At 40.4% G+C, this 25,917-nt stretch overlaps 3 protein-coding genes across 4 annotated transcripts; 1 reads left to right on the plus strand and 2 right to left on the minus strand.

Annotated features, from left to right (window-relative positions):
* Positions 1–1,211: 1,211 nt before the first annotated feature.
* On the plus strand, positions 1,212–12,748 carry herc4 (HECT and RLD domain containing E3 ubiquitin protein ligase 4). Of its 2 annotated transcripts, XM_055021704.1 has the most exons (25): positions 1,212–1,275; positions 1,655–1,705; positions 3,475–3,726; positions 3,802–3,961; positions 4,680–4,756; positions 4,833–5,054; positions 5,124–5,215; positions 6,125–6,255; positions 6,329–6,483; positions 6,611–6,687; positions 7,516–7,640; positions 7,757–7,816; positions 7,893–8,004; positions 8,228–8,417; positions 8,909–9,081; positions 9,157–9,276; positions 9,423–9,521; positions 9,605–9,772; positions 10,117–10,260; positions 10,520–10,686; positions 10,774–10,840; positions 10,924–11,006; positions 11,093–11,276; positions 11,776–11,878; positions 11,968–12,748. In XM_055021704.1, exons 3-25 carry the CDS (start codon positions 3,501–3,503, stop codon positions 12,174–12,176), a joined length of 3,144 nt encoding a protein of 1,047 aa, XP_054877679.1. In that variant the 5' UTR covers positions 1,212–1,275; positions 1,655–1,705; positions 3,475–3,500; the 3' UTR covers positions 12,177–12,748. The 2 variants fall into 2 exon arrangements, with proteins under 2 accessions (XP_054877679.1, XP_054877680.1); XM_055021705.1 differs by lacking the exon at positions 1,655–1,705 and having other exon boundaries at positions 1,233–1,275.
* Positions 12,749–13,721: 973 nt separating this feature from the next.
* Positions 13,722–15,487, minus strand: LOC129352626 (cytochrome c oxidase subunit 5B, mitochondrial-like). The gene is made up of 4 exons (XM_055021706.1): positions 15,282–15,487; positions 14,799–14,869; positions 14,011–14,110; positions 13,722–13,928 (listed from the first exon to the last, which is right to left on the minus strand). The coding sequence occupies exons 1-4, from the start codon at positions 15,382–15,384 to the stop codon at positions 13,816–13,818; spliced, it is 387 nt and encodes a 128-aa protein (XP_054877681.1). The 5' UTR covers positions 15,385–15,487; the 3' UTR covers positions 13,722–13,815.
* A 2,326-nt stretch (positions 15,488–17,813) lies between these two features.
* On the minus strand, positions 17,814–25,347 carry ttl (tubulin tyrosine ligase). Its single transcript, XM_055021773.1, has 7 exons — positions 24,600–25,347; positions 23,405–23,483; positions 23,064–23,296; positions 22,657–22,792; positions 22,310–22,579; positions 20,987–21,130; positions 17,814–20,910 (listed from the first exon to the last, which is right to left on the minus strand). Exons 1-7 carry the CDS (start codon positions 24,769–24,771, stop codon positions 20,718–20,720), a joined length of 1,227 nt encoding a protein of 408 aa, XP_054877748.1. The 5' UTR covers positions 24,772–25,347; the 3' UTR covers positions 17,814–20,717.
* Positions 25,348–25,917: the final 570 nt, after the last annotated feature.

The following is a 25,917-nucleotide window of genomic DNA, read 5'->3' on the forward strand; positions in this document are numbered from 1 at the left end:
CTCTCTCCTCCAGTCGGTCATGGCACATGGCTGCTGGTACTGGGCCCGGTTCTGGTTCTGCTGCAGGTTTCTTCCTGTGAGAGGCATTTTCAAAGCTTAATACTAAACTGTTGCTCCAGTCCATTCTTTCAACAGGAGTGAAGAGGGCCAAATGACAACAAATGACTTATGAATTTTTTTTTAACATGTCAGTAATTTATTACAACTCTTCACTCTCCACAGATTCTGGATCTTTTTATACATTTTTAAATAGTATAAGTTTATTCCTAAATTGTTATTTTAAAATATACAATAAAGCTTCCAGAAATACAATTTTCTTTTTTTGTCAACAAAGATCATGTATTTTGTACGACTAGAACTTTCTAAGTATTTTATACTCATCGAAAGTCATTTTGTTTTCTTTTTACTTTTTTTTTTTACTGAAATACATTTCAAAACTTGTACTTTTTTACTTTTACTTTAGTAAAACAATACAGCAGGGAATGTGCTGAAATGTGTCATACAAATAACTTAATTAATTGATTACACAGTTCAACCTGGACTTTTACTTTTACTAGAATATTTTTTCATTCCCTGCCCTTCTACTGAAGGAGAAGATATGAATCCTGTGGAAACGTTCAAACTAGTATGAACGGTTTGTTCACTACCGCCAGAGGGCGCCACATGATCCACAGCAGTAAATGAGTCATTCGGTCTGAAAAACAGAAACAAGATCCAACAGATCATTTCCAGATTCTTCCATAAGACGCGCTGCACCATAACATCATTGGCTGAAAAAAACTACATATTTTATCTGTTTAAATAAACCCAGGAAAACATAGATTTTGAGTGTTTTATTTCTCATATTAACATATTTTTAATATATTACTTTTATATTGTACTATATATCACGACAATAACTTTCAAATATTCATATTAAATGCATGTTGTTTTTTGAAAACTGAACTTTACCTTATTATGTGAGCTCAATTGCGCACTAAAAATAAACAACATCGCTTTTGGTTTCAGATTGTTGCTTTTATTTAATTAATTATTTTATTGTCAGTATCAAACTTTAACAACTTAAACATATTTTTGCGACCTGGGCGACATAAAGTGAACCCCTCTGTTAGTGGTGTACTTGTAGAAACAATTCAAGAAATATGAGCGAGTTTTATTGATTTCAATGTAATGTATAAAAACGTTCTCAACCGCAGGGATCACGCATGCGCAAGATGCGCTCTAGAACATTTCTGATGCTTCCCGACATTTCTTTACTACTCGGGAGAAAATGTGGTACGTTTTCCGGTTTAATTGTCAAACTTTCCAAATTAAATCTCAACACGTGTTTACAAAACTATTATTTTTGGCACATAGTAATCCCATTTTGACACATATTTATATAGTAATAGTAATTATGTAAATCAAAGTGCTTTTTAACACCGATTTGAACGGTTGGTGCTGCTAACATTGCTAAAAAGACTTTTATTTTTTAAAGTTCTACCGGAAATGTTGGTTGTATTTCCGTGTGATTGACACACTGCATTAATAGCGCCGTACAGCGGTTGTTGACAGATCTTTTGTAGTTGAGTGAAAGATTCCGTCACATCCAGTTGATTGTTGGATTTCCACGTTAATCTCTGGAAAATGTCCGGTGTATAATCTGTGAAAGCAGACGCAGAGTGAAGCGCGAGGAGGCGGGAGGCTGTTTGTGGAGCCGCTTCAGGTGAGATTCACTGCTGGGCTTTAGCGGCTCGCTGAAACAGGCTCTCAAAGTTGTTTAAGGGGAGATTTTAGCGAATCAAAAACACAATAAAAATACATGGTGGGTGTTTATGTTAATGATGGCTTTGAGTCCCTGAATGAACTCCGTGCTGCATGATAACACTTTAGCTTGCTAGCTGCCTCTCTTATAGTGGAATATAACCTGTTAAAGTATCGATGACACCACGTGTTGAACGCGTTGACTGAATTTATATGTTATATGTTATCAGTAAAGAAAAGCGACCTGTCAACCGCTTCATAAACACCAAATTGTGCAGGTTGCACCATTCATTGCTTACCTGGCTAGCTTGTAATCTCTATGCTAACTATGGTAACAGGAAACATCATCCCAGATTATTAGAATGTTGTCAATACTGGCTGTTAATGTGAAGTGCGTTAATTATGATATTTTTATGTACATAATGTCAGAAATGTGTTCAGATTAAGAAGTCCAAAGCTTCAGGAGGAAAATTAATTATTAGCTTGGCTAATTGGTTTAAAGCCTGTATGTAGGTGCATGTCTATAGATTAGAATATCACCAAAAAGTTAATTTATTGACTAATTAATACCAGTAATTAATTCAGGAATGTTAGGCTTTACTCATCCATGAAACAGCGGCTTTGACAGATATACAGTAGACTGTCATTATCATCTCCCAGCTGCCTTCTCACATGTTGTATCAAAGCATATTGCAGGAAAGTTTGGTGGAAGAAAAATGTACACAAGCAGCATTGAGTTTGGAGATGTACACGGCGTACCAGAGCCTCCACATCAACCATACACACATGTTTACAGAACTAGTAGAGTGTTTCATTGAAAATGAAAATAAATTTATAATTTCATTCAGAAATCAAGACTATGAAGGCAGCGAATCCAAACTGCTTGAAGTCCAGGTCCAATTAGTTGAAAGTTTCCATCAAACTGTGTCCTCTGCTGGTGCTGGTCCACTGGATTTTATCACGTTTGACTATATAAGTTCATGCAAAAGTACTGTACTCACATACAGTGTAAAAGAAAGATGAAAGTATTCAGATTTTTTAAAAATTGGCAAATTCTGCTGATCTTTGATTTAATCACCTTTTTTATACATTAAAAATGAAAAGTGTATCAAAATACATTTTTTTATTATTTTTGAATTACAGTTCATTTTAATCCGCTACTACATCAAAATATGTAAATAAAATAGTTTATTTTCTTTTTAAATAAGAAAATATTGCCTAAAATTCTTCTAGTGGATGCCTGATTGTTTGTAGTAAATGATGCACCTGCAGCTAAACCATACGAAAGGATCAACTCTTTCTGCTCAGCTTAACACCAACATGGCGTGTGGCTAATCTGGTGATTATATTTTGGATCAACAGATTAATAATTGGATAGCAAAACATGTTTACTATTATTGAGGAGATTTTGGCAGAACATCTTCACAGACAAAGGTTTGTTATCTTTTTAATGGAAAATGTATATATTTTTGTACAGTTTTGGCTTAATTCGTGCTCTGAAGATGTTGTTCTTTAAGCAAATGATCTTTTGGTGACTTTGTGTATGCCAGTTAATGAATATTTACAAAATTACATGATGATTATTTCAATAATTGATTCATCATGATTAATTGTCTACTTCCATTGCATATAAATCATAATAACTGGCCAGTGATTCTTGCTTTTCTTTGTGGTTCCAGTGATCCTCCATGTCTGTGCTTTATGAAGCTATAATGGATGTTACGTTTGCAGGGTGAACTTTATCCTGCAGAGCCACCATGCTGTGTTGGGGAAACGCCTCCTACGGACAGCTGGGTCTGGGCGGGATCGACGAGGAGATTGTAGTTGAGCCGCGGAGGTGTGAGTTTTTTCACGGGAAGCGAGTGAGCGACGTTGGCTGCGGCCGCAGACACACGGCCTTCCTGCTGGACGATGGGACCGTCTACACCTGCGGCTGCAACGACCTGGGCCAGCTGGGTCACGACAAGACCAGGAAGAAACCAGGTTGGTGACGTTCATTGTTTCTGTCTGGTTTCGTCGGCCTCTGCTGATAAAAACCTGAACCGTGTCATCTATCAGAGCAGGTCGTGGCCTTGGACGCACAGATTATCGTGGCGTTGTCCTGCGGAGAGTCGCACACGCTGGCCTTAAACGACAAAGGCCAGGTTTTCTCCTGGGGGCTCGGCTCAGACGGACAACTGGGTCTAAATAACTTTGAAGAATGTATTCGAGTTCCGAGGTAGATCTAGTGACCTACTGTTAAAATGAGTTTTTTCACTGCAGTCCTCATTTCCAAGTCCAAGTTAGATAAATGATCAGCTGTTCCTGAAACGTTACAAAGCCGAATGTCTAGAATAAAACAATGATCCAATCTGATGGTTACATAATAAAAATTTTCTTCTTGAGCTTATATGTATTTATTCAATAATTTAGCAGAAAAAAGTTATTGAATTAAAAATATTGCTTACCTGTCAATTAGTTTTTGATTAAAAATGTGATAAATTTATTACATTCAAGTAACTTGAATAAGATTTTTGAGTCACACCACTTAGACAAATGTCGCACTTATCAAATTTCTCCATTTAGCCTTTTCATGTTGTTTGTTTCAAAAGGGAAAATGCATATTACAAAATATGGCAGTCCCTCACAGTACAGCCAGTATAAATACAAAACATTAGACCACTTAACCAGCGAAGAGAATAATAAATAAAAAGCACTTTTTTATCTAGTAAACTTTAAAAGATATATATAATATTTTATAATAATTTATTTGAGTTATACACTACCACTTTGTGTTGCCCCGTCACATCAATTTCCAATAAAGAACATAAAAATTTGTGGGAAAAAAAGATCAGAAGGGAACAAACACAATATTTGCTTCTGCTTTTATTATATCAAGTCTGATAAAATGTGTTTTCATTCTGCTTCTCATGTTCTTATTTTCTATGTTTTATCAGGAATATCAAGAGTTTATCAGATGTACAGGTCGCCCACGTTGCTTGTGGGTTCTGGCACTCCCTCGCTCTCTCCAGAGGTGAGGACGTTTTGTTTGGTTTATTTCTTCTTCCCCTCGTCTCTGTTCCGGTCCATCACAGCGCGTTTGTTTCCAGGCGGACAGATCTTCTCCTGGGGTCAGAACCGATACGGCCAGCTGGGGCTGGGCCTGACGGGTCAGGGCGTCTCCACGCCTCAGGCCGTCCAGTCGCTCCAGGCCATTCCCTTCGCTCAGCTGGCAGCAGGTGGCGCTCACAGCTTCGCCCTCACTCTCTCTGGTGCTGTGTTCGGCTGGGGCCGCAACAAGTTCGGCCAGCTGGGGGTCAACGACACCAACGGTGGGCGCTTTACAAAGCCTTACGATGCCTGGGAGAGTTTCAGTCTAATTCTCCTCTGGCCTTCAACAGATCGCTGCTTCCCAACTCTCCTCAAGTCTCTGAGATCCCAGAGAGTGATCTACGTCTGCTGTGGAGAAGATCACACGGCCGTGCTCACAAAGGTCGGCTCGATCCGTTCAGCTTTTCAGAACGTTTTCATTTGAATATGCAAACAGCCAGGCGTCTGACTGGTTCCTGCTTTATTTTAAGGGTTGTGAACACAAACTGAATGAATTCATGTCCGTACTTAAGAATGACAAAAAATCAACTTTTTTTTTTTTTTAAAGAAAAAGAGGTGTCAAATTTCTTTTATGCCATATTAGACATATGTAGTAACAACTGAAGATGACATAATTTCATATGCTGTAAAATGGCACTAAGTGCCTGTAAAATACATAACACTCCCCCTTGACAGAATTTGACCTAAATTCAGTTGAATGGTTTTTGTTCATTTATCAGTTTTTAATGAAGTGCAAATATTCATTGTGGCATCAAGTTTTAATGAGAATTTTAGAGTATAATTAGCTTATATATCACAGTTTAATTCTCTCCTTTTCTTTTTCTTTGGTCCCATAAAGTGTATTTTAATTTAGCTGATTTATCAATAAGTGGCTCTTTCACTGCTGTTCTTCTTCTCTGCCAGCAGCAGGTTCCTGCACAAGAGCAGCACAAACATGGAGAACAAAAAAACATGGCAAAATTTCTATGACTTGATGATTAAAGCAAGATGAGAGGCACCTGCAGTGCTGACACACACAGCAGTCACTTCGTTCTCACCTTTGAGGGGAAATGTTGCATTAAGATGGAAGTTTGTAGCTCAAGTTGTAAAAGAAAGTGAATCATTAAGCTGTGCTGAATCCTGCCAGGCTTGTTGTAAGAACATAGATTATTTCTAACTACAAATGATGGATGATGGTCTTGTTGAAGAGATTTGGGTCAAAGAAAACAAGTTTGATGACGTTAACGATTGCTCTGTTGTATTTGCATGTTTATTATTATTTTCAGCTTCATGCTTCTGTGTGTTTCCACAGGAAGGGGGTGTGTTTACGTTTGGCGCAGGAGGGTACGGACAGCTCGGCCATAACTCCACCAACCATGAAATCAACCCCAGGAAGGTGTTTGAGCTCATGGGAAATGTAGTCACTCAGATTTCATGTGGCAGGTAAACGATAAAACGATCAAATGAAATGTGGACGCTGCATCTGTTTAGACATTCATAACATTCTGAACATCAGGCAGCACACGCTGGCCTTCACACCCGCTTGTGGGAAGATCTACTCGTTTGGACTGGGAGGGAACGGCCAGCTGGGCACGCGCGCTACCTGCAACAGGAAGAGCCCCTCACCTGTCAAAGGACCCTGGGCCACTTCCGGTCCCTCGCAGGAGAACGGTGAGACTTCCTGACGAAAGCTGGAGAAAATCTAAAGATCCAGTTTTAAAATGTTGCTATTTAAAGCATATGAGATGAAAATCCAACGTTACATGAATAATATGTCTATTATTGTACTAATGTCCAGACTCGGAGCAGAGCTGCTTGATCAAAAGGATTTACGCTGGAGGAGATCAGAGCTTTGCTCATTATTGCAGCACTTATGTAAGTAAACTGTGCTCTTTAATTGTTTTAGTTTGTCTTTAAAAAATGATTTGGTCAGTAATATTGCCCCCTGTTGCTCTCTCTACATTAATAATTCAAATCTCTATATTTTGGAAGGAAAATAAAATCGTTTTTATGTTTTTTCCTCCTGGTACAAAAGTAAATGTAATCATATGCTCTGAAATTAAACCTGAGTTATTAAAGTTTCTGAATCCAAAATGCCAGTGGCATTCAGGGTCTGTGTACTGGAATATGATGCATTCAAGTACAATACGTCACACGCAGTAGCCTTTAGCTGCAGTTAGCACCTGATCACTTGCACTAAGTGGACCGTAACCATGAATCCACTGTTGAAGTCGTCAATATTTTACTAAAAACTTAAAGTGTCTTAAAAAAGTGTTGCCAGCCTTTGTTACTACATGCTTGTAGCTAAAGACGACGATTCAATGCAGTCAGCTTCCCACATTTTGTCGCCTTGCAGCTATAAACCTCAGTGTATTTGAAAGTGTGAATGAACAAAAGAGATTTTGTTCATTCAAAATCTCTTTTCTTATTGTTGTGGCGGATAATGTGTTGGGCAGAATAGATCTCCAGTAGCAGTCAGTCTTACAACACATCTAAAGAGGCCTCTGACTGAAGACTGTATGGCAGGCTCATAACATTCTAACAGCTTAATATCTGAGCATCAGATAAACATGCACAGTTTACAGCAGATTTATGAATCAGAAATGCAGAAAAATGTTCTACTCTTCAAACTTCAAATCTATCAAGCTCGTTTTTCAAACCTGATGGGTTACATCAACGTAAGCTGATGTCTCTTTATTGTAGGAACCTCAGGACATGTACAATTTGACAGTACAAAATCCTCAAAGAAGGATTTGCACCCTGAATGAGGAGATTATACAGAAATGGCTGAACAACTCACCAGGAAGACTCCCAGTCGACGTGTCCAAGTAAATCTGTCACTCAGGTTTCTCCTGCCCTGATATTCATATGAATGAAATCTTTTCAGCTCAGTTTGGAGGTCTTGTTGCACCGTGTTAATAATGATTCCTTCTGCTTCCTGCAGTGAGATCGACCTGCTGTTCTCCTCTGCCAGCTGCCTGAACGGCTCGTTTCTGTCCACCAGGTAATCAGCAGAACCAAACCTTCTCCACCTTTTAGTCTCATCCCTCGCTTTAAAGCTGGTTTTTCCTTCTGCTCAGTCATCCGGGTCACTTCAGTACCAGCAGTAAATATTCTGGCGTGGACATGAACATGGCTCGGCTGCTTCTCCACAGACTGATCCAGCAGGACCACCCAAAGATTTCTCAGCAGGTCAGTCAAGAATAGAACCGAACTTCAGGCAAATGCATCGACGTCACAGAACAGATAGGAAGTCAAATATTTCATTTGTGACCAAAGGATAAAGTAAAAAAAAAAAGCAATTAGTTATTTTGAAAGAATAATAAGTTATTTATTCTCAATTTAAAAAACAAACATGGATCCGGTCCATCCGCAGTAACGGGAACCGGCCCGTCGCTGGTGTTTTGTGCCTCAGGTTGCTGCCAGTCTGGAGAAGGAGCTGATTCCCAAACTGAGCAGCTCTCCTCCAGACATCGAGGCGTTGAGGCTCTACCTGTCGCTGCCTGAAAGCCCCCTGTTCAGCGACCGCAGCAACTACATCACCATCACCATCCCCTTTGCCAAATGCGTCGTCGGCCTGAAGGAGGCGCCGCTGAAGGTTTTAGGTTGGTTCCGTCAAACTCGCTGAAACTCATTCCTCACCCGGAAAGAAAGAGTCAAAACCCAACAGGAAGTCACAATTTGTAGTTAATTTGAAAATTTAAAGTCATAATGCCAAGTTTAACGTCATCATTTTGAGAAAAATAGTCCTAATAATGTTGTTTTCATTATGACTTTAAAATTCATAGTTATGACTTCCTGTTGGACTTTCTTCCAGTGGAAATGAGCTTCTATATGGAACAGCAAGTCATGGATTCATGATAAAAAATGTTCAGGCACTCTGATCAGCCTTCTAAAAGTAAAACATAAATTAAAAATGTTATTTACGTGATGCCATACCAGCACTGGAGCAACACTGATTCATTCAGGTTCATGAATGAATACATTTCTGTTTTGTACCTGAAAACATGCAGAACTTTTCTTCTTGCCGACTGAAGCTTATGTTGCTGAGTGGAGCCATCTTGGTCTCAGATTGTTGTTTGTTTTATGGCTTCAGGGAACTGGTGGTCCACATTCGAGCCGCTGTTCTTCCAGCGGCTGGTCGACCTCTACAAGGACGTCGTCGTGTTTCTGCTGCAGATGCATAAAATGGGCATTCCTCCGGCGGAGCAGCGGATCTTCACCTGCTTCATGGACACTTCGCTCCGGTTCCTGGAGATTCTGCACAAGGTGAGAGAAGGTTTGCTGACTGGTTCTGCTGCTGCTGCTGGGTGTTCTCTGCTTTCACTTTGCTGCTCTCTAAAGGTGAACGAGAAATCAGGAAGCATCATCCAGTACGACAAGTTCTACATCCACGAGCTGGACGACCTGATCGACATCAGGAACGACTACGTCACCTGGATTCAGCGGCAGATGTACCCCATGGTGAGTCAGAGTGAAGATATTCTCACCCTGGAGGTTTCCACACCTTGTGATTAAATCTATAATTTTTTTTCTCCTTTCTTTTCTAAAAAAGACATCTCTACTTCCTGTTAAACGCCTTCAGTGTTGATGTGTGTTTGCGTCCTCAGGGCCGCGACGGTGTGGTGACTCTCTGCAAGTATCCCTTCGTCTTCGACGCTCAGGCGAAGACGGCGTTACTTCAGACAGATGCCGTCATACAGATGCAGGTATCTACTGCAGTTCTGCTGGATCTCTGCACTGTCCCAACCCGACTGAGCCCGTTTTACCTCCACCTGTGTGTGAACACCAGATGGCGGTGGATCAGGCGCAGCTGCAGAACTTCAGCTCCATGTTCCTGCCCGCTGTGGAGTCGGTCAACCCCTGCCTCATCCTCATCGTTCGCAGGGAGAACATCGTGGGCGACACCATGGAGGTCCTCAGGAAGTCCAAGAACGTCGACTACAAGAAACCACTGAAGGTAAACATCACTCACATCAACGTTTATAGAAGAAACCCAGCAAAGGTTGATGACTTAAGAGCAAAATTTGTATGAATTTAATATTAATGCAGCTTTTTGTTCCTCGTGTCTTAAGAATCTGCACTGATTGGATTAGAATCAATAGAAAACAGAAAATTTTTGTGTAACTTTTCAGTCTTAAAAAATGAAAAATAGGAAAGTATGTTAAAATATCTGAATAAAACAATAGTAATTCCTGCATATAATCCAACAAAGTCCACCTAGTAGAAATAACTTTTTAACTTCATTAATTAATCCACTGTAAGTTCACACATAATGTGTTTTTCTTCCTGCCTCCATTGCAGGTGGTGTTTGTGGGAGAAGATGCGGTTGATGCTGGAGGTGTCAGGAAAGAGTTCTTCCTCCTGATCATGAAGGAGCTGCTGGATCCCAAATATGGGATGTTTCGCTACTACGAGGAATCCAGACTCATCTGGTTTTCACACAAGGTGTGAGCGCTCTGTGATGATGATGATGATGATAAACTTCAACACAAAGTAGCCATGTAAATTAGCCCTTTAAAATTTATCTGTAAACATTCATTCAGGGGAAGATAAGTGCACTAAATCTTTTCAAAGTTTACAAAACCATTAAAGCTCCAAGTTAAAAATTAGCATCGCTATTCGCAGCTGTGTGAACCATGTTGACTTTGTGGTGTCTGAAGAGCATCTGTGTTAAACCTTCTCCCATCTCTGCTTACCGCTGCAGACGTTCGAGGACTTTGACCTGTTTAACCTCATTGGGGTCATCTGTGGTCTGGCCATCTACAACTTCACCATCGTAGAGCTCAACTTCCCTCTGGGGCTTTACAAAAAGCTCCTGAAGAGGAAACCAACGTTGGAAGACCTGAAGGAGCTCATGCCAGACGTGGGAAGGTTTGTGTTCGTCTACCGTCCATCAAAATATTTCAGTAATTTAAATTCTGCCTGTTTTGACCGTTTTGTGATCCGATCTTAAACCAGGAGCCTGCAGGAACTACTGGACTACACTGAAGATGACATTGAAGACACTTTCTGCTTGAATTTCACTGTAAGTTGATATTTGTTGAAATGAATAAATAAATAATTCTGTCTTTGAAAGAAAACATTTTAAAACACCTGCTTGTTTTCCAGATCACAGAGGATAACTACGGAGCCACTGAAGTCCTGGAGTTGGTACCAAACGGTGGAAACATTAATGTCAATAAGTCAAACCGGTAAAAATGTCTTTGCTGTCTTATTATTCATTAGCTGATGTGGGAGTCCTCAGGGTTTCATTTTACCATGACGATGTTTGTTCCAGGCAGGAGTTTGTGGACGCCTACATTGATTACGTCTTTAACAAGTCGGTGGCTCCGCTGTTTGAGGGATTCTTCTCAGGTTTCCACAAAGTGTGCGGTGGGAGGGTTTTAGATCTGTTCCAGCCGAGCGAACTGCAAGCTATGATCATTGGCAACACCAGCTACGACTGGACAGAACTGGAGAAGGTGACGTTTCACAGCCTCCTACTGTTCTTTGTAAAAGTATTCATAGCTTTTCACATTCTGTCACACTGCAAACTTCAGAGTTTTATTTATGGGGATTTCTTTGTGATGGATTAACAAAACCTTTCAGTGGAGCCACATTCAGAAAAAATAATGAATTACACCTCTTCTGAGTTACAAAACACTAGAAATGGTAGAAACGGTAAATGGGCCTAGTCAAAGGATGTGATAAGTCTGAGCTTTAGCTGTGTAGCAAAGAGGAATGGGCACAGATTTTAGTGTTTAGCTCTTCATTAGTGTTCGAAACAGAACTAAAAAACCTTTCACTTCAGTTCTGACAGAAATGCTTCACATCTGTCTGGAGATTCAACTGAACACAAATGTTGGTCAATCAGGAAATCCCAATAGAATCATTTGCTGTGTTATTTTTTGTAATGTGACAAAATGTTTTCAAAGTGCTGTGTGTGCAACAGCATGAATAATTCTGGCTGTGGTTCTGCAGAGCACTGAATATAAAGGAGAATACTGGGCCGAACATCCAACCATAAAGCTCTTCTGGGAGGTCTTCCACGAACTTCCGTTGGAGAAGAAGAAACAGTTTCTATGTAAGTGAAGAATCGTCTGAGCTTTAATCCCAATAAAGACGGTTCCCCTCAGCCAGCTGAATTCACGCCGTCTGTCCTCGTTTCTGCAGTGTTCCTCACAGGAAGCGACCGCATCCCCATCCTGGGCATGAAAAGCCTGAAGCTGGTGATCCAGCCGACCAGCGGAGGCGAGCAATACCTGCCTGTTGCCCACACCTGCTTCAACCTGTTGGACCTTCCCAAGTACTCCAGTATAGAAACGCTGAGAGAGAAGCTTTTACATGCGATAGATCACAATCAAGGCTTCAACCTGGCCTGATGCAAGAAGAGGACTGGAGCTCCGACTGTTGATGGCGAACACATTCCCACATCGCTCACTGGCTGGAGAGAGAGTCCCATTTTCCAAACTTAGTTCTTGCCATCACAGTATTTCAATATTAGGATTAATATCAGCTGTGATATACGGCTATGTAGATATGCTTTTATTCATGTTTGGATGACGCAGGTATGATGAGGCAGACTACTGCCGTGTACCATAAAAAGCTCTGAAACAAAACTCCTGTAAGAAGCAGTGAAACAGCAGCAAAAAGCTTAAAACATTCGATCCGGTGTCTCTAACTGACGTCAAAACAGGAAGTGATCTCGCCCATAAATCCAAAGATAAACGAAGATGTGCTCTAATCCCAGACGTGGCACCGTGTTGGGAGTCAGTCGCTGTATTTTACAGGAGTTGTGTTCAGCAAATGTTTGAATCTGCACAAGCTGAGAGCTTTTGAACCCGGACTTCATTTTATTGGCTGTATGCCTTAAACAATCCACAGATTAAAAATAAAGTACAGCCACTAATAAAAATCCCTCTTGGAGGTTTGAGTGGTTAAACTTGGCGGTCAACAGGAGTTCTGTCATTGATTTCTTTCTTTAATACTATAAAATTGTAAGTTGAGTATTTTAATTGTTGCAAAGGAAAACAGTTCAGTATTTTCACAAACCAAATTTTTCTGGACTTTAAATAGTTTTGATAATTTTGCACTGTTTGATAAAAATCACACAAAATCAGTTTAATTTACAAAAAAAAGTTAGAAATTAGTATTTGTTCCAAAAATGTGTAGGCCTGTTCAGTTTATTAGTGAACTCCAAATTACTGGCAGAAATGGACATTTCTGGGGATGCATTGATATGAATATTTGAGTTGATTATATTAATGTTGCATCAACTAATTTGTCAGTTAATTAACCTTGGATTCTGTACAGGGTTACACTTTTTTCTTTTTAAAAACATCAATGGACATCTACGTTGATACCAATGAATCGTGTCATCGGTCATTTAGCAAACTTTTTTTTCCAAAAGTTTATCCAAGGCAAGAAATGCAACACAAATCTATTTTTCTTTTTTGCTCATATGCATCATTTTCTTATGCATAAGCATTAGAAAGACCAATTATGATCTTTTCCCTCAAAAACTTGATTTATTCCTCTTTCATGTGGTAATAATTCTGTCCTGTTTCATAGCATTAAATCCAACTTTTACATCATCATTACCACCAGATGCCGTCAATCCAAACATAAACAATGGTTGAAAATTACAATCATAAAATTTCTCAGAATAAACTTTTCAGAAGCAGCTGCAGTTGTACTTTTAATACGATTTTCCTTAATCTTATGATCTTATTAGAGTACGATCGGCTCTTGATCATTTAAATCGATCTATAGACTGCAGCATCCATTACACCAGTAAACAATGCGCTGCTGTGTGACGCCAACGCTTTTCTGCACATGCAGTATGAAAGCCAAGCTTTCTTGGATGCGATTCTGTTTCTTTGATCTGATTCAGTTTTTATATTTTTTCTCCTCAAACAAACAGGAACTCGATTCTTTTTCTTTTTAATGATAAACTGTACATGTTAATCAACTGAAGGACAACATGGCCGTCCGGTGTTGACGTTGCGGCACGCGGCCGTCCTAATGGGGCAGTTCATGATGGACCAGCTTGTAGTGAGACCCACATTCAGGACACCGCTGGGGTTCTCCCTCATGGAGCCAGAACCACACGATAGCAGTGTTGTCTTCCTCACCTGCAACAAGAAAAAACTGAAAAATCACTCAAATTTAGCGTAGTTATGCAACTTTGACTAACTTTTTATAGAAGTTTCTTACAGAGACAGCCGACCAGCCTCTTGTTTCCGATACTGGGGACGATGTGAGGGTCTGTCTTGGAGCCGGTGTACTGTTTGGGCTTCAGCATGCTGTAGGGATCCTGTGGAAATCAGACGATCAAGCCAAATACACCACAGTTTACCAAAACAGCTCAGAGAGGGAGCCTCAGAAAAGTGGAGGGAAGATGAGAAAAAAAAGCAAAAATAAGAAAATTTAACTTCACAACTTTTTAAATCTTGACTGTATATGTTATTCAATAATTATTTAGTAAAATATAAGATAAAAAATATTTTTAAATTATTTCTAATGCTATTTTTCTGATTGGCTGCTATTCAAATTCATCAAGCTGTTTTACTCAATCGAAAGCAAAAAATGTAAATTTTCTGATAAGAAAAAAAGGAACTGCAAAAGGCAAAAAAAGAACTGGGAATAAAATAAAGTGTCATGTGATTAATATAAAATATTACATATTTTGTTAGAAATAAGAGGATTGTGTTGAAAATTTGAATTATCTAGTAATAAAGTCATAAAATGTGATAAATGTTTCCTCTGCAGAACTCATGAATATCTAAAATCAGAAGGTATGAGACAATATAAATGCTGAGAAAATAATTAATGCATAGTAATGAATGAATTGTTATTAAAGTAATAGTTAATGAGTAGTGAATAAAAGCATTCTGAACATTGTTGTTGTGGTAAAGGGGCCCAGTTCAGAGGTTAATGGTGAGCCATGGCAAGATGTTGGGAACTCCTGCAGCAGAAAACATGGATCAGAAACAGAAACTCACTTTTCCCTGTTTGAGGGCCTGCAGGGTGCGTCGCTCCAGGCCAGTCGCCTGCTCCTCATCTGTTGGGATTCCTGGGAAAAAGCGGTGCGTCAATAAGCTGAAAAAGAGCATGTGGTTAAATAGTTTGGTGGCAATAAATGCGAACTTTGTCACTGGACACCTTCCCTCCAATCAGCAGGGAAGCTGGCTGCGGCCCAGGGAAAGTAGCCAATGAGGAGGCTCCATCAAAGGCCGCAATACAAAGTCCAAATGACCTTCATTACTGTCCCAACTGTTGCCACGTTCATTTAAACACATGAAATACAACATAATGACAACGAAGCGGTTTAGGGTCTTCCGCACAGCAGAGGAAATGCGCAGTTTATTATTAAAAAACTGAAAATGACGCAGTTTCTAGCATTCACCCAGACTGAGTCCGAGTCACAGCTGAGTTTTCCCCGCAGTGGAGCGGAGTGACTCCCCGGCTATAAATACATTTCTCACCCCCAGCAGAGGCCATGGTTCGCTGCAACGGCCTCGCCGCGGCGCCCCGCCTCAGCTGGAGGACTCTCAGCGGGCAGGTGCGGAGAAGAAGGCGGGCCGCCATGTTGGTTCTGCTTCTGGTTCTGCTGCTGGTTCGGTTCCACTCAGGTAAAGACAATGACCTGACTGTGACACGGCAGAGAGCTGGACTTAAATGACCCCGATGCGGCCGACCAATGGGAGCGAACGTTATGGCTGCGGCAGCCAATGGGATTTTAGGGAGGGCGGTCCCAGGTGCGAAAACTCAAACCTGACCACAAATAAACAAATATAGATAGAAAAAATAAAATGACGTTGAGAAATGTGTTGGAATATCCAAAGCATTTATTCCTTGTCATTAGTATCGAATGCACAGACATGAACATATTTCTTCAGAAGCCTTACATGTTTGTTTACAATATCCGTTTCAACAATTGATCTTGATATGAGTGATAAAAAGTATTTTTCACAGTAGTTATTTTTTAAGGCACCATTTTAAAATTTTCACTCTTCTTTAAGCAAAACGTGTGAACTTCACACTATTTTTTTATATTTGCTTTCCCAGATAACAGTGGAAGTGGAATAATTGAACCTTTTTTATTAGGTATTTTGTTTCTGTAGATATTCTTGTATTTTGCACAGATTAAGAATGTTCACTGTCTTTTCATGACCTTTGAGAGTAGAAAAAATATATGTTTAATCCCGGTTAAACTTTGACCCGCATAAAAAGGACATAAATCCTGAAGGAGAATCAGAAAGAGAAAAAGCAAAGCACTGAAAGTTGCTGTTTGCGTTGCTGTCCAGTTGGAGGCGCTGTGGAACCAAGACGCTGTCGTGGTTTTGGGTGGAAAACGTGTAGTTCTTGTTGCTCCTGGAGGCTTTACTGCTGAGGTTGGGTAGTAGATAGTGGGGCGGTGTAAAAAAGATGAGGCGTGGATGCATTAAAAAGACTGAGTCTCGCTGTATTACTCAGGCTGCGCTACAGCGTCTATTCACAGGCGCGATCCCACTACTGAGCGGCACGGGGGCTTTGACCTGCTCCGTTCCCGACCTGGGCCGATGCACCCCTCCTTAGACGACCTGGTGGTCCCGGGCTCCCCCAGGAGCACCATATCGATACCGAACTTAGTGCGGACACCCGATCGGCATAGTCCACTGCAGCTCAGAACTCCTGAGCTCAAACGATCCGCCAGCCTCAGCCTCCCGGTAGCTTGGATTACAGGCGCGCGCCACCGCACCCGGCGGGGATCTGCGCCGCTTTTACCGGATTTATTGTTCATCACCTGCTGAGGTCCAAACACCCAATGACGGTAAACCAAACTGAAAAAGGTCAACATTTTTGCTTTACATAACAGAAAGTGAAAATATTTATCACTGAAATATTCTAAGCCACATTCCCAGACATTTCCCTTATGGGAGATAAATACATTGCATTATCTTGTCTTGTTATTTGAATCGTCACGACTTACAGCTAATGAATAAACCCAGGAACCCAAATACAAATTACAGTAGGCTATATGAATAGATGTTCTTATACATCAGCATGTATGATGATGTATAATGGAGCATGGAAGGTCAATACATCCCCTGAACAATGGCGCAACCTTTATCACTGGATCCACGTTGGTTGGTCCCACAAAGGAGCAAATGAAGGTGTCATCAAAGCCAAGCCTTTGCTTTGGTTCATATAAATGTTGAATAATCAGAATGAAGAGGAATTTTATATCAGTTTAATAAAATAAAATGAAATCGATCAGTGTTTTTACTGCGGCTGCTGCTCCTGACTGACCCATAAACACTCTGCCTCATCACCGGAGCGGCTCCAAGAAACACATTCACTGCAAATCAACAACTGAACCGACAACACAGCGCCTCCACCTGGACAACAACACAAACAGCAACTTTCAGTGCTTTGCTTTTCTCTTCCTGATTCTCCTTCAGGATTTATGTCCTTTTTATGTGGGTAAAAGTTTAACTAGGATTAAAATACATTTTTCTTGTCAAAGCATATTTTATATTTATAGAATTAAAGAATATCTAAAGAAACAAAAGAACTACAATTATCAGAATTCAAGTCATTGGTCCAAGTCAAAGGTCATTTCAAATTCACTGAGTACCATCTCCAAACTTTTTCGTGAAAAGTTAAGTGGAAGGAAAAACTGTATTAGGGAAAAGATAGACACCCCAAAGGCTCCAGAGAATTGTGAAGAAAAGTTCCTCCAAGACTTTAAGGGAGTTTGACAAGGAGCAATATGTAATTAATATGTGGCTTTTGTACTTTTCATTACTGAAATAAATAAAATCCCAAATATGCCAATGGTTGGTTCTCTTTTTGGACCAGAAATTGAGCTTTTCTCCCAGTCTCCAAATTAAAACTGATGTTTCTTCGCCTGGATTCCTCTGAGTCTGTATCATAAAATATATATATATATATATATTTTAAAACACCGATACAAATATTTCACATTTCTGCCCGATTATCTGAATGATCAAAATAAATCACAGAGAAAAGAATTAGAGAGAAATGTTGGATTTTATTCTAACACTGTTCATCATGAAGACAGATGTTCATGCAAGCTTTAAAACTAAATGTTACATCAGGGGAAAAAAAGAAACAGAACCAGAATGTTCACTTTTTCTTTCATTCTGCCAAACAAACAAGAGTTCATCTTTGGTAAAAATTAGAGAAATACTTTAAAAAACAGTAGAATAAAAATATGCTCAAACAATGTAAAGAAACTGACATCATGATTTTGAAAAGTTTACTTCAATGCAAAGTAATAAAGGTGCTTTTCAATGTTTTCCTTTTTCATCCCGCTAAAGGCAGCCTTCTCTCTCAGACACTTCCTGCTCCCATCATATTCCATTTCTGGGATTTTCCCAGTCATTATGGATATTAAAAACACAGTGAGTACAAAAGGCAAATATCACCTGATTCAGAGCCAGACACCCAAGAAAGAAACTAAAAGACTAAATGAATCAAATCCTGCCTTCATTTTATTGGTTTTCAAAGTGAATGAGCCACATTTAATGTTTCTTTGAGGTGAAGAATCTTTTTCTTTCCTTTGTGTTTGAGCTAAGTGAATGTAGTTCACTGGGATTTTATTTCTCTAAACTATTGCTTGGAGATGCCTTTCCCACAGTCCAATAAAACTCCACAACAACCTTCATTTTTTCCACATCCTTCTGGGGTGGCCATTTTGTTCTAACTTCCTCATTTGCAACGTCAACTACTTTCTCCTTCCTTAATGTCCTTCATTTTATTTTTTTACAATTTTTTGCAAAATTTCAGACATTGAAATTAATTAAACTACGAGCTCAGTGGAAAACTAGAAGTTATGAGTCGTGACAAATGCCCTTTACAGAAACAGTTTCCCTTTGTATCTGAAGGAAACAGGACATCTTTGACCGACGCTAACTTCAGAAAAATCAGACTAAACATGCAAAATTACTCATTTTGAGCTGAAATTAAATTTAACAAAAAAATCCACAAACATCTGACTACCGATCACAGACATTTAGCTAAAATAAAGATGCTGACCTCAGCTAACCCAATTTCAGAGGGTCATTAAATGTTTTAAATAATAATTGACATTCTCCACTAACTACTCTATTTCACGTCCAAATGCTTAAAAACAAAACCAACACGTTGCTTTCATGATGATGCGACATCTAACTGGACCAGAAACATGAAAACACAAAACAAAAAAAACAGTTTCTGTCTGGAGCTGAATGCTACATGCTTTTCTACAAACATGCTCTCTTTAAAAACAAAACAAAAAAATCATGAAATATTTTTGTTTACAACACTTTCATACTAGACTCTTCTCCTTCATGTTGTGTTCCTCTCCTTTCATAATCCACTAAGAAGGCTGGAATACAAAAGGTCTTTCAGGGTTGCAGACATGGATCTTGATTCTGTTGAAATGGGCCGCCACCCAGGGCACCAATTTACTAGGGATGTCAAGAATGTTCATATGAAAAAAACAAAAAAAAACACAAAAAGGCAGTCATTCATAATTTTATGTCCAGATATCACCCCAGAGCATCACTCTAATATTGTAAACTCCCAGGATTTGAGGTCACAGCCTCATGAGTAGCTAAAATCTGCGTCTAAAAACACTCAGAGCTGCTCATTTTAATAGTTCAAACCCCAAATATATCTTGAAATACGTTCATTAGCACAGTGAAGCTGTGTTAGGACTGGCTAACACCTATAGTGTTCCTTATCTGGAGGCACAGCCAATCAGGGCTAAGAAAAGTAAATGGTGACCCTGGATTGGCTGCCTCAAGTAGAATTGCATCTAGACATTCCAACTTCCCAATCTGCAAGAATCTGGGTGAGCAACATGTTTCTCTATGGGAGCCAGTAGGTGTTGGTCTCAGAAATGGTATCTCAGGGAATTTTCAACATTATTTCTATATTAAAAACCATGATTGGCGTCACTCATGGGAGAACCACCAGAGTAATGAACTGAAAAATGAGAAAACATCATGTTTGTAGTCTGTTTTTCCTCCCAGCTGCTCCTCAACATAAACATGTAGTGTCTCATCACTCATGTTGTTCATAAATGCTACACTTCAAGAAGATCTTAAACCATAATTATGAGTAGAACCGGTCTTTTGCATGTTAAAAAGAGACAACTAGAATGACACATCACATAATCTGGTCATTGGTCTGGGCATTGGTCATGTGTAGCAACAGAGAAGGTGGCTTCTAGAACGAGTATGAGCCAATCAAAAAGCCACGTCTGTTTCAGGGAGAGTGGCTGCAAATGTAAGGCACGGTAAGACTCATCTGGAACATCTCAACTTCCTAACTTCCTTCCTATGTTCCTTCCTTCCTTTCTAACTTCCTACCTTCCTTCTTTCCTAACTTCTTTCCATCCATCCATCCATCCACTCAAAGAACAATGGAGGAAAAAAGGGTCAGAAACCCTCACAGTGTTCAGTGCGCTGCAAAAACAAAATCTTTCCAACTCGACCATTTTGGTGCAGGTATCATGAAATACTTTAAATAAGACAAAACTAACTTGAAAGTAACTTTTCAGCAAAATATAGGCGCTTCCTTCATATTGATGGAATCAATAGCTCCACTGGCAGATTATTTCTCCAGTTGCAAGAAATGTTTCTTGTGTTATTAGTGAAATAATATGCCAGAAGAAGTTTTTCGTCAATATTAAGGGTTTACTGACTCAAAACAAGCTCATAGATCTTGCTGAAAAGTTACTTCTAAGTTTTTGTCTTATATTTGTACTAAGACATTTGGACTAGAAACTAGACCACAAGTCCTTGGTAAGATTTTGTGTTTTTGCAGTGTGACCATCTGCCACCATCTTCTTCATCATTTAACCGACTATAGAAGCAAAGTGTCTCCACATGTGCTTCTCTTGCTGGGTGAGGTTTGGACGGAGGCCCCTAGAGGCGGGTGAAAGGGCCCACGTGCAGAGGACCCCTCAGCTTCGGAGAGGAGCAGGAGTTGGAGGTGAAGAGAGAAGACGGGGAGGAGGAGTAAGGCGACGACGAAGCGGACGATGAGTCGCTGTTGAGCGTGAAGACGCTGGAGATCGCCACGTCAATGATGCCTTGACATAATTCTGGGTAGAGTTTCCTGCACCAGGGAGGTGGACAACCATTAAAATATGATCTGAAACAAAGAAAAGTGATTTGTGAACAGCGTTACTGACTGAGCGCAGGCTGGAGCGCCGTTGATCTCGATGAGCCACACTTTGAAGTTTTCGTCGACCATGAAGTCAAAGCCAAAGAGCTGGAAGCTCTGGTAGGACAGGTGCTTGGTGCTGATGGCCGCCTCAATGCACGACAGGCAGCTCCTGAAACGACACCAAAGTCTTCTCAGCGTCCAATAATAACCGCGTTAAGACATGCCATCCATTTTCTGTTGGACAGACAAACTCTGGCGTTCTGAGTTCGCTACTTACCTCAAGCTAGAAGGATGTGTGAAGTTTAAAACTTTAAAACACAAGGTATGTGCTTCCAACGGCAGGTTTTATTCAGCAAGCATTAGTTATTGTTCAGTTGTTCAGATAAAGGACTTGATGTTGGTGCCTCGCTACGTTTTTTCAAACTAACTAGTACTAATAATCAATCATCTGTAAAACTTAAATTGTTAATAATTTATTGTAAATCTTCCAGTGAGATGCACTGAAATAGCATTTTAACCACCATGTGGTGGTTCAATGTAACGTCCACCAGAACAGGAAGGTCCTGGACAGAACCAGAACTTGCTGCAGGAACCAGGTCGTAGTTTTAGACAGAGAACACATTGGGATTAGCTGGATGATGTCAGAGTTTCCCTCCTGAACGGGAGTCAGAGAGAATCAGAGGGCATTCACACCAGCCCTGCTTAGTTTGCTTTAATCAGATTCCAGATGGTTTGCCTAGAACGGATCGGTTCATTTGGGAAGGTGTGAATGCGACTCTTGTTTGCCTGCGAACCTCGTTCTCAGTTCAGTTGAAGTGAACTCTGGCGGAGTTTGAATGCATACACGAACGTCAAGCAGATAGGAGACGGTTCCAAAAACAGGAAGTGGACTAAAGCACAGGGCACTTTGGGTAAATACAACCAGAACAAACATGCTGGTCCAGCACAAGTGGGAGAAATGACTCGGTATTTTACCAAAAACAAAATAGAAATCCAATAACTGGTAACATCTGACGCTACTCCATTTTTGTTTTCATTTTGTGAATAAGAAAGTTGCGCTCAGTGTCTTCTTCAGAGGTATTTGTGTTGTTTCCTTCACTGGTTCTTGGTGCAGCGCCACCATAGGCAGAGAGAGGAACAGATTTTTCAAAAGGTTTAGATTGTTTGACACAGTACAGTCAGAAAGAGAACCAGCTGAAAATGTAGCAAATGTTGCAACTTTGGTCCCAATCAGTCTGAAACTACTCTCAGGTTTCCTTAAGACCACCTAAACTAACTCCCCTCCACTCTACATCTGCTCCACAGTTTCCAGCAGACTGAACTGTTGTTGAAACAGGAATCAACTCACTTGATGACGTGTTTGATCTGAGGTAATATGGTCGTCTCCAGGGTGACGTTGTGAGTGTTGAGCAGGTACAGCCTGAACTCGTCGAAGAACATCTCGTTGCCCTCCTCATAGCGGCCGTAGTTCTGGGAGTGCTCCTTCTGAATGCAGTGATTGGTCAGGTGGCTGGTCATGTCCTGCAGGTCTGCACTGTTGTAGGGCTCCGACGAGGTCCGCAGCACGCCCTCCCGGTACAGGTAGATGTTATACTGATGGTCCACCAGAACCCAGCTCCTGTCAATGGCAGAGCAGGTGAGAGTCAGGCATCTGAGGCAGATTCTCCAGAGGCGCAGTGTGGCTGAAACACCTGCCTGATGTCAAACTTCCGATGACCCGGCTCCAGCAGTAGGGGTTTCTCTAGGTACTTCTGGATAACATGAACCTGTCCCTGATTGTCAATGTAGTCCAGCAGCTGATTGGCATCATGTGAGATCAGAATACCTGCACCTGGTGCAACAGGAAAGGTTAGCTTATTATGAGATCAATACATGCAGGCAAAGTTTAGGTTCTATCGGCTCAATGGTGGCTATAAATGCTGAAGATCCACTAAAACTGCACCATTGATGGATGGTGGATAGATGGATGGATGAAAAGATGAAAGATTGAATGAAAAGATAAATAGATGGACGGATAAAAACTCTAACACATAAACACATAAATCAACTCAAAAGCTGTGCATAAAGATAAACCAGCAGCTGAGTCAGAAACCAGTCTGTACCTTTAGCTCCAGCAGAAGACTTGGCGATCCACACCGTTCCCTCTCCGCTCTCCTTCTTAGCATGGTAGGAAGCCAGGAAGACTTCCCGCTCATCTGTCTTCGGGTTGCTCTTCAGGTGGCTGATGCCATTGGTAGCCGGTGCGACGGGGGTGTTGAGGTTGGTGGGGTAGATGATGTAGGACTCTGGGAACCAGTTGCTGGAGTCTGACAGCTCTGGGCTGGTCTTTATTAGCCTAATGGCCCAGAAGGAGAGCCGTCAGCTGATTTTATTCTCTCTGGCTGATCAGCTTTCAGGCGAGACAACAGAAACAAATGGGTCTGAGAAAAAGACAGAGACTCACTTGACCAGCGACGCCTTCCTGCACAGCTTGTCTGCTCCTCTGTAGTAATTCACCAGCTGCACCAGTCCTGGTTCATGGCCTGAAACATCAACATGACGACATTTCAACATGTTCCACTGACACTCGAGTCATTCTGAAGTTGAAGTCATAAACAGGAAAATGTTTCACAAAAACCTTAAAATTCAGCATGGCTGTCCTGTGTTTAAAATCAAATGTTAGCTGCAGAAATGAACAGCTTGTTTTCACGTCACAGCAGGCTGCATTTCCGGCACACTGTCATGTGAATTATAATCAAACTCTTGAAATGTTATACAAAAGTAAAATGCAAATTAGGTTTTTTATTATTATTTTTTAAACAGATTTTGATGTTAGATAATACTGTAATAAACAGGACCCATTTCAGAAGTTGGTGGTTTGGACTGAAATTTTTCTGAGTTTTGTGCCTCTGGTGGATGGAAATTTTAGCTACATCAGAACTTATTCAGCAAATATGTTACGATCTCTGCATTAGCACATTCACTCTTCTTCAGAAAAGTCAAAAACTACTGCAAGCAAGCAAAAGGTTTTTCTGAAACTGAGGAAATTATTTTGATTTGCAGTTTCCATCAACTATTTCTAATGTATATGGAAATACAGCCACTGCTTGATTCAGTTCTAAAAGTGAAACTCATAATATTTAGTTTATTACACACAGAAAGGTAAACTTTAAGCAATCTGATTCATGTTTTCCACTCATCCTCCAGTAATCTGGGAATTTTTATTTCCAAATTTCCAGTCAAATATAAAATTAAAACTTGCTTGTTTTCTGGTTCATAAGTGACAATCTGTGTGGGATTTCTCTTGAATCAAGCCACACTTTTTTTCCTTCCACTCAACTTTCCATTGACCCTTCTGGAACTGCCAAGTTATGACTCTTCCAAATTACTGTACTGGGAAATACATTTCTGAATTTTAAATAATACATTGGTAATCATTTGTGGAAAACTGACACAAACTTTAATTATCATAATTAACATTAATAAATGCTTGGAATCAATAATTATGTGTTTAATGAATATAATTGAGTTACATCATTTGAATTTGAGAACTTTTGAGTTAAATTACAGATCAGAACGGGTTTTTTTCTACACAATGAAGACATGGAGTCTCATAGCAGCCTTACTGGGTAGGTTGACACCAAATACACGTCACTCACCAAGGCGTCCAAATGGCAGCCGGTTCCGCTCACCGAGCATGAGGTTGAATCTGGGATTGTCTCTTTTCAGTCTCTTCCAGTGTCCGGTGGACAGCAGGATTTTAGACACTTCTGCATAAATAGTGCTGTTATCGTCGCGGCTAACAAAGGTGTACATGGGAGAGCTCATCATTCCACGCTGACCACAAACACGTCAAGTCGGCTACAAAGTCTGGGTTGGTGTGTGCGGGTCAGCCGTGGGTGGAGGCTGGATCTGCAGCAGACAGCCTGCTGGGGATTATCACCTCTGTCCGAGCCATGATGGTGCTGATGAGTCGGTCATATTAAGTCCACACTTTTAACTGGGCTCAAACTGGTTTCCAATTGGATGAATCCAGCAGCAAGAGGCTAACACATGTTGGCATGAGATATGAAGGGTAGTTTCTGCACGTTGCAGAGCTGATACGGTTCCGTTCCTCTTCCCAGACAAGGGTGTGTCAGTCTGACTGGCTCGGTGCTGCTCCGGTTCCTGGGGCTGGTCCCGTCCGGATTCATTCACATCCTGTCTCCACTTTAGCTAAGCGGCTAACGGGCTCCTACCGCTTCAGATGCTAACAGTAAACTCTTCCTCTGCGCGTCGCCAAAAGCTACAAAAGTAAATACGAGCCTCTCAAAACACAAACTGGATACTAACTTTTCGCTTCCATTTCAACAATACACCACATCCCCCTCTACAGCGTGCGCTTTTTTCTTCGGAATCTCAGGCATCAGCTATCAACAGTATAAACACAGCAGTCTAGCATTCTGGGTAATGTAGTTTCAGACATCAGCAACACCCAGCATCGTTTACAGGAAACGATTTTAATGTAGCACAAAAGAAACTGTGGGTGAATTTTAAAAATAGCTATGAAGAAATGAAACATTTTGTAAATCCAGTCAAAGCAAAGCTCGAGGGGTGTAGCCTTTTCACAAAATGTACTACATTTCCCAGAACACAACGCACTCAAGCGATAAACTAACGCAGGTGTTAGGTATGCCCTGTCGCTCTAAACTTTCACACATTGACGAGAAAATGGACTAACTTTTTATTTACTCCAAGTTGGCAGGGAGAAGCATTCTGTGGCAAAGTAAATTATTAGCCTGACAATATTTGCATGCATCTATTTTTCCCAAATATTATCCTATTCATATAAAACTGTTACCAGCAGTTAGGAGAAAAAGTTAAGAGATTTCTATATTTACTGAAAAATCCTTATTTAATATATAAAATATATTTTTATTCCATTTTAGGTCTTTTTTATATTTTATAGATATTTTTCTTCAGTAGCTTTCAGGTCAT

This window comes from Poeciliopsis prolifica, unplaced genomic scaffold (genome assembly GCF_027474105.1).
Source record: "Poeciliopsis prolifica strain line A6 unplaced genomic scaffold, Auburn_PproV2 SCAFFOLD078, whole genome shotgun sequence".
NCBI lineage: Eukaryota > Metazoa > Chordata > Actinopteri > Cyprinodontiformes > Poeciliidae > Poeciliopsis > Poeciliopsis prolifica.